Source organism: Oncorhynchus tshawytscha, linkage group LG04 (genome assembly GCF_018296145.1).
Source record: "Oncorhynchus tshawytscha isolate Ot180627B linkage group LG04, Otsh_v2.0, whole genome shotgun sequence".
In the NCBI taxonomy this organism is placed as follows: domain Eukaryota; kingdom Metazoa; phylum Chordata; class Actinopteri; order Salmoniformes; family Salmonidae; genus Oncorhynchus; species Oncorhynchus tshawytscha.
The window spans coordinates 13,035,257-13,049,193 of record NC_056432.1 but is presented as its reverse complement, the minus strand read 5'-3'; the positions used below and the strand labels follow the sequence as shown (position 1 = coordinate 13,049,193).

The following is a 13,937-nucleotide window of genomic DNA, read 5'->3' as shown; positions in this document are numbered from 1 at the left end:
TAGGGATATAGGGAAGTGACGAAATAGACTGGTTCGCTCTATTTCATCCCTTCTCTATATTGGCATCGAACACGTCACCCTCCCTATGAGATGGGGTGAACTTGACAATTTATTGGGGGGGGGGAAGACCTTGACAACGTTGGTTATTAAATGATTGCATCTGAGCTCCTAGAGAGTGCAGCTCTCCTTTTCTTTTTAAAGTGTTCTCCTCCGCTAGCCAACACCTCACCTAAACAGGTGTGCGTTTCTTTCGCCTCCAGATTACCACCACAGTGCCCTTATTTCGGCCATGCAAAATGTATGCATTATTAATTACTCAGTATTGTTGTGATCTAAGCCCATGTACCAGGACACCTTGCTAACACATATTATGTACAAATGATGTATTCACTGAGATATAATACAGTATTGCACTACTACTGCCATTGTTGTTTAACTAATTAAATATATCACAGGAGGCATTGGCCTACCATTATTTCATTTATTTATTTAAGGTTCGTTTGATATTGCATTGTTTCTATTCTATTGTTCTACAGGCCAGGAGGGCAGACTCCTGTTACCTATCACATTCTTTGTTCACAGTTTGTTTATGTCAGACATTTTCAGGACTGTTTCATGTTAGCCTTCCAATCATCATTATTAGATCAATATTCGTTTGCTGTTAGTTTTGCATGCATATGACCTACTCCACAGTTACTCAATTAACATAAATGGAAATTATAAATTGTAGCTGTTTGTGCCATTTAATTTTGTGGTTAGCCAGTGATGCATATACCGTTTACCAGTTCTGATTGGACGCATGAAGCTCTGTTCACACACCCCTCGCCCCTGTGGGGAACACATCTCGACTCCAACGCACATATTTAGGCTGTTGCCACGGGAGACATTGCAGAACCACTTGTCATGGGGAACAGGTTTTGGGGTCCCTGCGTTTTCATACTCGTTTTCCACGGTAAGAACTTGTCAGAAAGTTACTAGCTATCTGTATGTAGTTAATGGGGAAATGTGTTGTTTTTGTCCTTTATTTTTCTATACTAGAAAATATTGTAAGCTACCTAGTTTTCTGGTTTATACTTAATAATATTGTTTGTAGATAGCAAACATAGCTTGTTTGCTAACGTTACAGTAGTGTGCATGCATCTACATTTGTTTTTAGCTAGCTAGCTACTATACAGTAGTTACTGTAGCAGCTCAAAAGTTAGCTTTACAAGTATAAAGTAATCAACAACAAAAAAAAGTATAAAGAAATCTATTAAAAAATAAGTTAAATTGCATTTTAGTGCGAGTAGGCTTGTTGTAACGCAATAATTCAGCGTTTAGTTACTGTCTTCAGAGTAACGTTACAGATGGTTCCGCCTCCATCACTCGGTCCGGTCTCGTCATGCGTTCTCAAACCGCCCTCTACCGGCGTCCTAAAGTGATAAACCCAGTCATTATTTTATTTAACTAAGCAATTCCGTTAAGAATGAACTCTTATTTACAATGACGACCTACACCGGACGACGCTGGGCAAATTGTGCGCCGCCCTATGGGACTCCCAATCACGGCCGGTTGTGAAACAGCCTAGAATCGAACCAGGACGTCTGTAGTGACGCCTCAAGCACTGAGACGCAGTGCCTTAGGCCACTGGGACGCAATTCTGGACGAGACTAACGAGTTTTGAGTGAAAATTACAATTTAGTGGCTGGAAATACGATGACATTGCTAAAATAGTCAAATATTTGGTAGGAAACTATTTTGCCAGCATCTTCATGTCGTAAAATGTACTTTAGACAGGTGGCAATGTTGTCATTAGCTAGCAAACAAATAGCTAGAATGAGAACGTTAGCTACTTAGCTAAAATATGGTGTCCTCCCTTCAATCTTAGCTAAAGTTATACTGCATCAAAATTTAGTCTGGCGACATCAAAATGATGACAAGGTTTTCCTATGAATTGTTTGCATCCCATTTAATGTGGTTGTATTTCCAAGCCACTGTAAATGCTCTTTTGATGAAGTCTTCATCAGTGCTCAATAATGATGCATTGAGTAGAATGCTCAGTTGGTCATCTGTACAAAACGAACGTTCAAAACTATATTGTGACTAAACATGCAACCAATGAATAGCTAACAAAACACAACATGGGGATAATCCCTCCACTGGCCAGGACATTGTTATTTAACCAGCTCATATTACAAAATTGTCTAGTTTATAACATGACCCTACACCTTATAGCCAACCTCATCCGACCTGGACACATTTGTTTGTCCAAGGTGCTTTTTTTCCTTTCATAGGCTAATTCACTGTAATGTTATATTATACTGTTCTCTCCCATAGAGGCGGCTGGCTTTAGCATCAGGAATGAGCTGCTGGGTAAGTGTGTCCTGGTCCAGGATGGGCATCCCGGGAGCAGGGTGGTGCTGGGAGAGTGCATCCCTGGTTCAGCGCTACAGGAGTGGCAGTGGCTCCCTGAGCGCCTAGCCCTGAGCAGCTGGCTCACAGGAGAGTGTCTGAGTGGCCAGGAGCATGATCTGAGTGTCAGACTGCACCACTGTGACCCTGGGAATGAGGAGGGGGCTGCAGGTGGCGAGGTGGGCAGGGAGGGCCAGGCATGGGCCTGCTCTAAGAAGGGCCACCTCACACTGCAAGGAAAGGGGCTTCACCTCAGCGCTCCTCACGTGTCCTCTAAGTCGTCTAAGGTCTTCCTCTCCAAAGAGCGTAGACAGGCCAGCAAGTGGAGAACGCTGGGCAACCATACTGTCTGTGGGAATAGAGCCAGCCATCACCACCACCATCGCCACAGGTCCACACAAACTGCTGCTCTGCCCTCCTCAACAGGTTCCCCTTCCAATACAAACAGCCAAGCACAGTCGAGTAAGAAGAACCGTCCCATCATAGGGTCCCATCATAGAGAAGGGATGTGCCTTATGTCATCCTTCAGTAGCTTTCATTATAGAGCTCATTCATTTTCATCATACTGGGATATTTCACTTCACTATTTCACACCATTTTCATCAGTCTTACATTTCCTCACTGTCAAGGGCTGAATTACATTAACACAATTGTACTTGTAGGCTACATGTCTTGGGTCATAGTCACTATTATTTCCATTGTCTCCTATGCAGTGCCTACCAAACAACGTCTAACAAGTTATTCTGTCAGTATTGGTTCTACCGATCTATCTTTTGCCATAGAAATACAGTACCAGTCAAAAGTTTGGATACACCTACTCTTTCCAGTTTTTCTTTATTTGTACAATTTTCTACATTGTAGAATGATAATGAAAACATCAAAACTATGAAATAACACATATGGAATCATGTAGTTACCAAAAAGTGTTAAACAAATCAAAATATATTTTATATTTGAAATTCTTCAAAGTTTCCAACCTTTGCCTTGACAGCTTTGCACATTCTTGGCATTCTCTCAACCAGCTTAATGAGGTAGTCACGTGGAATGCATTTCAATTAACATGTGTGCCTTGTTAAAAGTTAATTTGTGGAATTTATTTCCTTCTTAATGTGTTTGAGCCAATCAGTTGTGTTGTGACAAGGTATGAATGGTATACAGAATATAGCCCTATTTGGTAAAAGACCAAGTCCATATTATGGCAAGATCTGCTCAAATAAGCAAAGAGAAACGAAAGTCCATCATTACTTGAAGACATTAAGGTCAGTCAATCTGGAAAATTTCAATAACTTTCAAAGTTTCTTCAAGTACAGTCGCAAAAATCATCAAGCGCTATGATGAAACTGCATCTCATGAGGACCACCACAGGAAAGGAAGACCAAGAATTTCCTCTGCAGCAGAGGATAAGTTCATTAGAGTTACCAGCCTCAGAAATTGCAGCACAAATAAATGTTTCACAGAGTTCAAGTAACAGACACATCTCAAGATCAACTGTTCAGAGGACACTGTGTGAATCAGGCCTTCATTGTTGAGTTGCTGCAAATAAAACACTACTTAAGGACACCAATAATAAGAAGAGACTTGCTTGGGCCAAGAAACACAAGAAATGGACATTAGACTGGTGGAAATCTGTCATTTGGTCTGATAAGTAGATGATGGATGATCTCTGCATGTGTGGGTCCCACCGTGAAGCATGGAAGAGGTGTTGTGTGGGTGCTTTGCTGGTGCCACTGTCAAAGATTTATTTGGAATTCAAGGCACACTGAAGCAGCATGGCTACCACAGCATTCTGCAGTGATACACCATCCCATCTGGTTTGCGCTTAATGGGACTATCATTTGTTTTTCAACAGGACAATGACCCAACACACCTCCAGGCTGTGTAAGGGTTATTTGACCAAGAAGAAGAGTGATGTCGTGCTGCATTAGAGACCTGGCCTCCACAATCAACCAACCTCAACCCAATTGAGATGGTTTGTAATGAGTTGGACCACAGAGTGAAGGAAAAGCAGCCAACAAGTGCTCAGCGTATGTGGGAATTCCTTCAAGACAGTTTGAAAAGCATTCCAAGTGAAGCTGGTTGAGAGAATGCCAAGACTGTGCAAAGCTGTCATCAAGGCAAAGGGCGACTACTCTCAAATCTAAAATTATTTTTGGTTACATGATTCCATATGTGTTACAGTGGGGCAAAAAAGTATTTAGTCAGCCACCAATTGTGCAAGTTCTCCCACTTAAAAAGATGAGAGGCCTGTAATGAATTTTTTTAATGAATTTATTTGCAAATTATGGTGGAAAACTTTTGTTATTGACCAAATACTTATTTATCTCAATACTTTGTTATATACCCTTTGTTGGCAATGACAGAGGTCAAATGTTTTCTGTAAGTCTTCACAAGGTTTTCACACACTGTTGCTGGTATTTTGGCCCATTCCTCCATGCAGATCTCCTCTAGAGCAGTGATGTTTTGGATGTTTCCCTCCAAATATTTTCTATGGGGTTGAGATCTGGAGACTGGCTAGGCCACTCCAGGACCTTGAAATGCTTCTTATGAAGCCACTCCTTCGTTGCCCGGGCGGTGTGTTTGGGATCATTGTCATGCTGAAAGACCCAGCCACGTTTCATCTTCAATGCCCTTGCTGATGGAAGGAGGTTTTCACTCAAAATCTCACGATACATGGCCCCATTCATTCTTTCCTTTACACGGATCAGTCTTCCTGGTCCCTTTGCAGAAAAACAGCCCCACAGCATGATGTTTCCACCCCCATGCTTCACAGTAGGTATGGTGTTCTTTGGATGTAACTTAACATTCTTTGTCCTCCAAACACGACGAGTTGAATTTTTACCAAAAAGTTATATTTTGGTTTCATCTGATCATATGACATTCTCCCAATCTTCTTCTGGATCATCCAAATGCTCTCTATCAAACTTCAGACAGGCCTGGACATGTACTGGCTTAAGCAGGGGGACACGTCTGGCACTGCAGGATTTGAGTCCCTGGCGGCGTAGTGTGTTACTGATGGTAGGCTTTCTTACTTTGGTACCAGCTCTCTGCAGGTCATTCACTAGGTCCCCCCGTGTGGTTCTGGGATTTTTGCTCACCGTTCTTGTGATCATTTTGACCCCACGGGGTGAGATCTTGCGTGGAGCCCCAGATCGAGGGAGATTATCAGTGGTCTTGTATGTCTTCCATTTCCTAATAATTGCTCCCACAGTTGATTTCTTCAAACCAAGCTGCTTACCTATTGCAGATTCAGTCTTCCCAGCCTACAATTTTGTTTCTGGTGTCCTTTGACAGCTCTTTGGTCTTGGCCATAGTGGAGTTTGGAGTGTGACTGTTTGAGGTTGTGGACAGGTGTCTTTTATACTGATAACAAGTTCTAACAGGTGCCATTAATACAGGTAACGAGTGGAGGACAGAGGAGCCTCTTAAAGAAGAAGTTACAGGTCTGTGAGAGCCAGAAATCTTGCTTGTTTGTAGGAGACCAAATACTTATTTTCCACCATAATTTGCAAATAAATTCATTAAAAATCCTACAATGTGATTTTTCTGGAGAAAAAAAATCTCATTTTGTCTGTCATAGTTGAAGTGTACCTATGATGAAAATTACAGGCCTCTCATATTTTTAAGTGGGAGAACTTGCACAATTGGTGGCTGACTAAATACTTTTTTGCCCCACTGTATTTTGTAGTTTTGTTGTCTTCACTTTTATTCTACAATGTAGAAAATAGTACAAATAAAGAAACCTACAGTACTCATTCAAGGGGTTATGTCCAAACTATTTTATTTTAATTGTACCCCTTTTTTCTCACCAATTTCGTGGTATCCAATTATTAGTAGTTACTATCTTGTCTCATCGCTACAACTCCCGTACGGGCTCGGGAGAGACAAAGGTTGAAAGCCATGTGTCCTCCGATACACAACCCAACCAACCCGGAAGCCAGCCGCACCAATGTGTCGGAAATAAACACCGTGCACCTGGCAACCTTGGTTAGCGCGCACTGCGCCCGGCCCGCCACAGGAGTCGCTGGTGCGCGATGAGACAAGGATATCCCTACTGGCCAAGCCCTCCCTAACCCGGACGACGCTAGGCCAATTGTGCGTCGCCCCACGGACCTCCCGGTCGCGGCCGGTTACGACAGAGCCTGGGCGCGAACTCAGGGTCTCTGGTGGCACAGCTGGCGCTATGTGTGTCCAAACTTTTGATTGGTATTGTACATTGTAACAAAAAAAATGTATCTGATTTGAGAATACCTTGGTTTGGTCAGTGTCTTAGGCTTAACAGTGGGTGATCCAAATGGCATCTCAGCGTGGTCATATACCACTAGTTCCATCAGGGATTGCATTTCCACTGTCCTTGCTGGCTAAATCTCATTCAGCTAAATTCCCTCCAATCAATAGGGTCCTAATGTGGGCTGGTTGCCAGCAAGTCCAAAACTCTTCACTTGGGGCTCCTTCCTACGCCAGTCCTATGGGGCACTAGTTTAAACTTATGTGTTTTGATTCAATTCAATCTGATGGTCCTCAGTTAAGTATTTTGGTCTGGCTTGGTGAGATGGCATACTAATTGATGAACAGATGAATAAAACAAAGGGGCTATGGCTTTGAGATAATAACTAGGGTATTACTCCTGTGTTATTACACTCTAATGCTGATGTGATGTCCCCCCTCCAGTTCCCGGGGATGATGTTGTTTCCCCTAACACCTCTGGAATGGACCTTGGGACAGAGCACTCTCATCTGGTTGAAAGCACCATGGGCCCTGAGGGCCCCTCAATGACATTCTTCAACGCTGAGTATGGTGAGTTGGGAAACCTATTGCCGGAGGGGTGTGGAAGAAAGACTATGACTGCCTTCAAAACAAACCCAGGGTCAAAACACATCTCTCTGCCCCGATGGGCTCTGGGGCCTTCTACTCTGTGCCTTGTCTACCACATGGTGGTGTTAGAGGAGAGGAAAACTTCCATAGGAATCTGTAGAGTGGGTGTATTAATGTCCAAGCCCACTCAGATAATTCCAGTTTCTAAAGACCTTTTATATGACGTTCTAGAGGTTTGCTAGAGTTTGAAAGTGGAAAGTGTTTGTTTACTCTGAACTGTCGATTATGGGAATGTTTCTCCATCTCTCTTTTTGTGTGTTACAGGGTTTGGCTGGAAAGTGACCATGCTGGTGCTGAGCTCCCTGGCTCTGGTGCTGGGGACTGTCATGCTCTTACTCAACATCCATGACAACAGGTGGGTGCTTATAGTTCTCCTATTTCACACATGTACAAATATCTATTAATACACGTATGAATTTGTTTTTTGTTTTTTTTGCTTTGCATATCCCACCCTCCCTGAGAGAAGTAAGGTTAAGTGCCTTGCTTAAGGGCATGTTGCAAGAATTTTTTTCACCATGTCGACCCGGGGCATTTGAACCAGCGACCTTTCGGTTACTGTTCTAACTGCTAGGCTAACCTGCACACTGCTGTCTCCCCACTGTACCACTATTGGTCTGCTGACACGGGGCCTACAGCTTCCCAGTAGTACCGTAAACATACATTTTGGATCCAGTATTGTGACTACTACATTCAAGAATTATCGAATTTCTGCACTGAATCTGAATTATGCTCCAAAGATCCTGTGGTTAGGAAGATTTTTTTTTCTCAAATGACAACCAACAACTACAACTTCATCACATACTACAGTAACCACAACTGCCCACACAGTTGCAGAACTACAAATGAATGATTTCCCTCTCCCAGGAAGAAGAAAGTAGTGTGTGTGCTGAAGTCGTACACTCCTACAGGGCTTGTGAGTCAGCCGGGGTCCCCTGTGCTCAGCGAGAGAGCCCCCCTCACTCAGCACCCCATGAGGCCGGCCCACTCTCCCTCGCTACAGCGGGGAGAGATCTTGATCAAGTGGAAGGACGGCACCGTCACCCCGCTGTTCGACAACAACAGTTACCTGACTGACTGAAGGATGTGTGTGTGTGTGTGTGTGTGTGTGTGTGTGTGTCTTTGTACTTGTAGAGAGAAAGAGAAGCAAAGGGAATCTGAAAATCTATTTAAGAATCTGAGAGGTGCACAGTGAACACACACATTTCAATGCATTTCAATATAAAATTTTACAAGTGTGCTGATGTGAGTCAGCATAACGGTTATGTTACACTTTTAACACAGGAACGTTCTGAAAAATATGCACATCCATCTTATCAGGTGCAGAGCAAAAGAAACTATCAAAGAAAAAATGTATGTCTGCAACTCTGGTATGCTCCCATGGTGATTTAATCAGACAACGGTTAGATCCGAGTTGGATCTTTGTCAGGTCACATTTTCAACCCACACATTTTATGGAATGTCTGGAAATCCCTCACTTCCCTTAGAAGTATCTGGCCTAACTGAGATGAAAGGTAGCAATGAAGTCCTGCCAGTAGATATAGCTGGACCTGGTTGAAGAACCGTTATGGAATATTCCAAACCCCTGATGAACTAGACAAACAGGCTTTCCCTCTAACTAAGTACTCTTCAAAAGTTTGGACACACCTACTCATTCAAGGGTTTGTCTTTATTTTTTTAAACAATTTTCTACATTGTATAATAATAGTGAAGACATCAAAACTATGAAATGACACATGGAATCATGTAGTAACGAAAAAAGTGTTAAACAAATATATATACATTTTATATTTGAGATTCTTCAAAGTAGCCACCCTTTGCGTTGATGACAGCTTTGCAGATTCTTGGCATTCTCTCAACCAGCTTCACCTGGAATGCTTTTCCAACAGTCTTGAAGGAGTTCCCACATATGCTGAGCACTTGTTGGCTGCTTTTCCTTCACTCTGCGGTCCAACTCTTCCCAAACCATCTCAATTGGGTTGATGTCGGGGGATTGTGGAGGCCAGGTCATCTGCAGCACTCCATCACTCTCCTTCTTGGTCAAAAGGCCCTTACACAGCCTGGAGGTGTGTTGGGTCATTGTCCTGTTGAAAAACACATGATAGTCCCACTAAGAGCAAACCAGATGGGATGTCATATCGCTGCAGAATGCTGTGGTAGACATGCTGGTTAAGTGTGCCTTGAATTCTACATAAATCACAGACAGTGTCCCCAGCAAAGCACCCCGACACCATCACACCTCCTCCTCCATGCTTCACGGTAGGAACCACACATGCAGAGATCATTCGTTCACCTACTCGGCTTCTCACAAAGAAACAGCGGTTGGAAATAAAAATCTCAAATTGGGACTCATCAGACCAAAGGACCGATTTCCACCTGTCTCATGTCCATAGCTCGTGTTTCTTGGCCCAAGAAAGTCTCTTCTTATTAGTAGTAGTGGTTTCTTTGCAGTAATTTGACCATGAAGGCCTGATTACTGCAGTATCCTCTGAACAGTTGATGTTGAGGTGTGTCTGTTACTTGAACTTATTTGGGCTGCAAAATCTAATGAACTTGTCCTCTGCCGCAGAGGTAACTCTGGGTCTTTCTTTCCTTTGGCGGTCCTTATGAGAGCTTCATCTTAGAGCTTTATAGTTTTTGCAACTGCACTTGAAGAAACATACAAATTTCTTGAAGTTTTCCAGATTGACTGACCTTAATGTCTTCAAATAATGATGGACTTTTGTTTCTCTTTGCTTATTTGAGCAGTTCTTGCCATAATATGGACAAAGCCCTATTTGGTAAAAGACCATCTTCTGTATACCACCCCTACCTTGTCACAACACAACTGATTGGCTCAAACGCATTAAGAAGGAAAGAAATTCCACAAATTAATTTTTAACAAGGAACACCTGTTCATTGACATGTATTCCACGTGACTACCTCATAAAGCTGGTTGAGATAATACCAAGAGTGCAAAGCTGTCATCAAGGCAAAGGTTGGAAACTTTGAAGAATCTCAAATATAAAATATATTTGGATTTGTTTAATATTTTTTTGGTTACTACATGATTCCAAATGTGTTATCATAGTTTTGATGTCTTCACTATTATTCTACAATGTAGAAAATAAAGTAAGTAAATAAAGAAAATCCTTTGAATGAGTAGGTGTGTCCAAACTTTTGACTGGTACTGTATGTCCATGTGCTTCCAGCAGGTGTGAGAAAGCAGTGGATTGTACATACTGTAGTCGTAACATGTTCAAGGTGAGTCCTGAGGTATTTGTAGCATTGCTATGATATCAATTGCTAGTGTTTTGAGGTGTCAACAATGTTGTCAATCTACTATAGCCAAATGAGAATAGAAGAGAATAATCATAGTTTTTGCAATGATAACAGTATATTTTCAGAGCTAGTATAATGACAGCTTTTGTATGGAAGATATGATGTGAAATTACATTTTAAATTGGTGAAATGTGGAAAAGTAACAAAAGATTTTTGTGTCTGAATTATGGATATTGTACTTGCTCACTAATATAGGAAGTGTTGACAGCTACTGTGCAACGTTTTGATATTTTGATGCATAGAGCCTTACTGACATGGGGATTTTGGGTCCGATACTGATTTCAATCTTTTAAGGGACACATCTAACCGATACTGATATCTGCCGATATACTGTTTTACAGTGGGGAAATTAAAAAGTCCCAAGAAATATGTTTCAAATGTTGATTTCTTAAATTGTGACAGTAATGACATCATGAGCCAGCATCATACCACCCTGCATCCCACTGCTGGCTTGCCTCTGAAACGAAGGGTGTTTTCACACTAGGTCCCTTTAAGTGAATTTTTGAAGAACTAAGTGCAGTTCGCTTAATTATTTTGTTCAGTGTGAACACTCCAAAGGAACTTAGACCCCTCAAAAGCATAACAGTGGGAAGTAGGTGTGCTGCAACTCCCCCTAAAAAAAAATAAGAAATCCTAAATATATATATATACATTTCTCTCACAAAAGTGGTGCACTAGGCCTTTATTACTCCTCTGTTAGTGGACTGATATAGCTGTCTGTGGCGCAAGCCCAAAAGAAATCTGCAACCAAATCCACATCGAAATGTGAGTTATAGATCTGTCATTCTCATTGAAAGCAAGTCTAAGAGGCGGTAGATCTGTTGTGTGTGTGCGTTATTTCTATGCTTCCCGTTCTTAGGTTTTGGTTTTGTACACCAGCTGAAAATACAATATTTTTGGTTATGAGAAAATATATTTCACAGCGGTTTAATATGGTGCAATGATTCTCTACACTAGCTTGTTTTGTCACATAAACTGAAATGAAGAGAACTATTACAATTTTAGCAACCAGGAAATGGGGAGCAATTTCTGCGTAATGCATCTTTAAATTTAGGGTTGGGTTCAATGGCCTATATAAACCCTGGATTTCTGACGCGATGTATTGTCCATTGAGAGGCTTTGAAGCCTCCGGTCGGCCACATTGGCACTACCCAGTTGGAGCAGTCCTCCGTAGGAATGAATGGAATTCTATAGTATTTCAATTAAATGTTTCAAGGACAAAATTACATGTACTTAAGTATTTTTTGTTGTAGTGGGGACAGTAACATTAGTACTCTCAAAAAATATACTTTAAGAAAAAGGCTTTTATTTATATATATATATATATATATATTAAAAATTTTAGCTCACAATATAATAAATGTCAAAAATTAGTGTAGACTTTAATAAATGCATTTCTATAGCTTCCAAAATCTTTTTTAAAATTGAGGAGTACCAAGATGACTGCGCAGTGGCTTCAATACAGCGCCCCCTGTCAGTCATACAGGATTTATGCACATTATTGGTAAGGATATGGTTTTCCCAAGGATCCCGGATAACATTAACCACAAAATGAATGCTAGCTCTTAAAGGGGCAGTAGCCTACATTGAGTGTACTATTTTCAAATACAGCATTATTGAATCTGCTGCAGTATTATTCTGCTATTCTGTTACCGATCTATAATATTTACATGTTAATATGATCTTTTGATTACAAATGTCTCATCTTTAGGCCTCCTGAGGTCTAAGGCACTGCATCGCTGTGCTGAGGCTTCACTACAGACTCGGGATCAAATCTAAGCTCTGTCACACCCGGCCGTGACCGGGAGACCCATGAGGCGGCGCACAATTGGCCCAGCATCTTCTGGGTTGGGGGAAGGTTGGGCCGGCCGGGATGTCCTTCTCTCATCATGCTCTAGCGACTCCTTTGGCGGGCCGGGCACCTGCTAGCTGACTTCAGTTGGACGGTGTTTCCGCCGACACATTGGTGTGGCTGGCTTCTGGGCTAAGCAAGCTGTGTGTCAAGCAGTGTGGCTTGACATGGCTCTCGACCGTTGTCTCTCCCGAGTTTGTAGTAGAGTTGCAGTGATGAGACAAGATTGTAACTACCAATTGGATGCCACAAAAAAAAGTGTTAAAAGTAAAAAATGTATTTCTCATTTTTTTAAAGGTGCTACACCTAGAATTTCTCCCCCATGTGGAAGCTAGGTGAATTGCAAGAGCACTAGACTGCATTCAAAATAAATCTCCCCCGCAAACCATTTCCATCATGGCCACCTAATCATCCCCAGCTTCCAATTGGCTTATCCACCCCTCTCCTCCCCCTGTAGCTGTCCCCCAGTCAACTTACCTGGTAAAATAAGGGTTGAATGAGAATGGCCGCAATAAACATGAAATACATTTTTTCATTGAATATCGATGGTATTATCAGCCGATGTCAATATACCGGTAAAAATCAATATACCAATAACGGCCGACAATATCGGTGAATATATATATTAGTCATGTTCTAGAGTAAATTCATTTGGGTGGTCAAACTTATCACAGTGCCAGTCAAAAGTTTGGACACACCTACTCATTTAAGGGTTTTTCTTTATTTGGACTATTTTATACATTGTAGAATAATAGTGATGTCATCAATACTATGAAATAACACATCAGGAATGATGTAGTAACCAAAAAAGTGTTAAACAAATCAAAATATATTTGAGATTCTGTAATGTAGCCACCCTTTGCCTTGATGACAGCTTTGCACACTCTTGGAATTCTCTCAACGATTTATTTCCTTCTTAATGCATTTGAGCCAATCAGTTGTGTTGTGACAAGGTAGGAGTGGTATACAGAAGATAGGCCTATTTGATAAAAGGCCAAGTACATATTATGGCAAGAACAGCTCAAATAGCAAAGAGAAATCACAGTTCATCATTACTTTAAGACATGAAGGTCAGTCAATCTGGAAAATTTCAAGAACTTTGCTGATGACACTGATTTATTTAGAGTTCAAGGCACACTTAATCAGCATGGCTACCACCGCATTCTGCAGCGATACCATCTGGTTTGAGCTTAGTGGGACCGTCATTTGTTTTTCAACAGGACAATGACCCAACACACCTCCAGGCTGTGTACGGGCTATTTAACCAAGAAGGAGAGTGATGGAGTGCTGCATCAGATGGCCTGGCCTCCACAATCACCTGACCTCAACCCAAATGAGATGGTTTGGGTTGAGTTGGACCTCAGAGTGAAGGAAAAGCAGCCAACAAGTGCTCAGGACTCCTTCAAGACTGTTGGAAAATAATTCCAGATGAAGCTGGTTGAGATAATGCCAAGAGTGTGCAAAGCTGTCATCAAGGCAAAGGGTGGCTACTTTGAAGAATCTC

The 13,937-nt window shown here is 41.8% G+C and overlaps 1 protein-coding gene across 2 annotated transcripts; it reads left to right on the top strand.

Moving 5' to 3' along the window:
• The first annotated feature begins 787 nt into the window (after nucleotides 1-787).
• Nucleotides 788-8,990, top strand: LOC112246989. 2 transcript variants are annotated; one of them, XM_024415626.2, is made up of 5 exons: nucleotides 788-952; nucleotides 2,317-2,817; nucleotides 7,060-7,185; nucleotides 7,528-7,618; nucleotides 8,128-8,990. In XM_024415626.2, the coding sequence occupies exons 1-5, from the start codon at nucleotides 904-906 to the stop codon at nucleotides 8,339-8,341; spliced, it is 981 nt and encodes a 326-aa protein (XP_024271394.1). In that variant the 5' UTR covers nucleotides 788-903; the 3' UTR covers nucleotides 8,342-8,990. The 2 variants fall into 2 exon arrangements, with proteins under 2 accessions (XP_024271394.1, XP_024271387.1); XM_024415619.2 differs by having other exon boundaries at nucleotides 797-952; nucleotides 2,317-2,853.
• The last annotated feature ends 4,947 nt before the right edge of the window (nucleotides 8,991-13,937 follow it).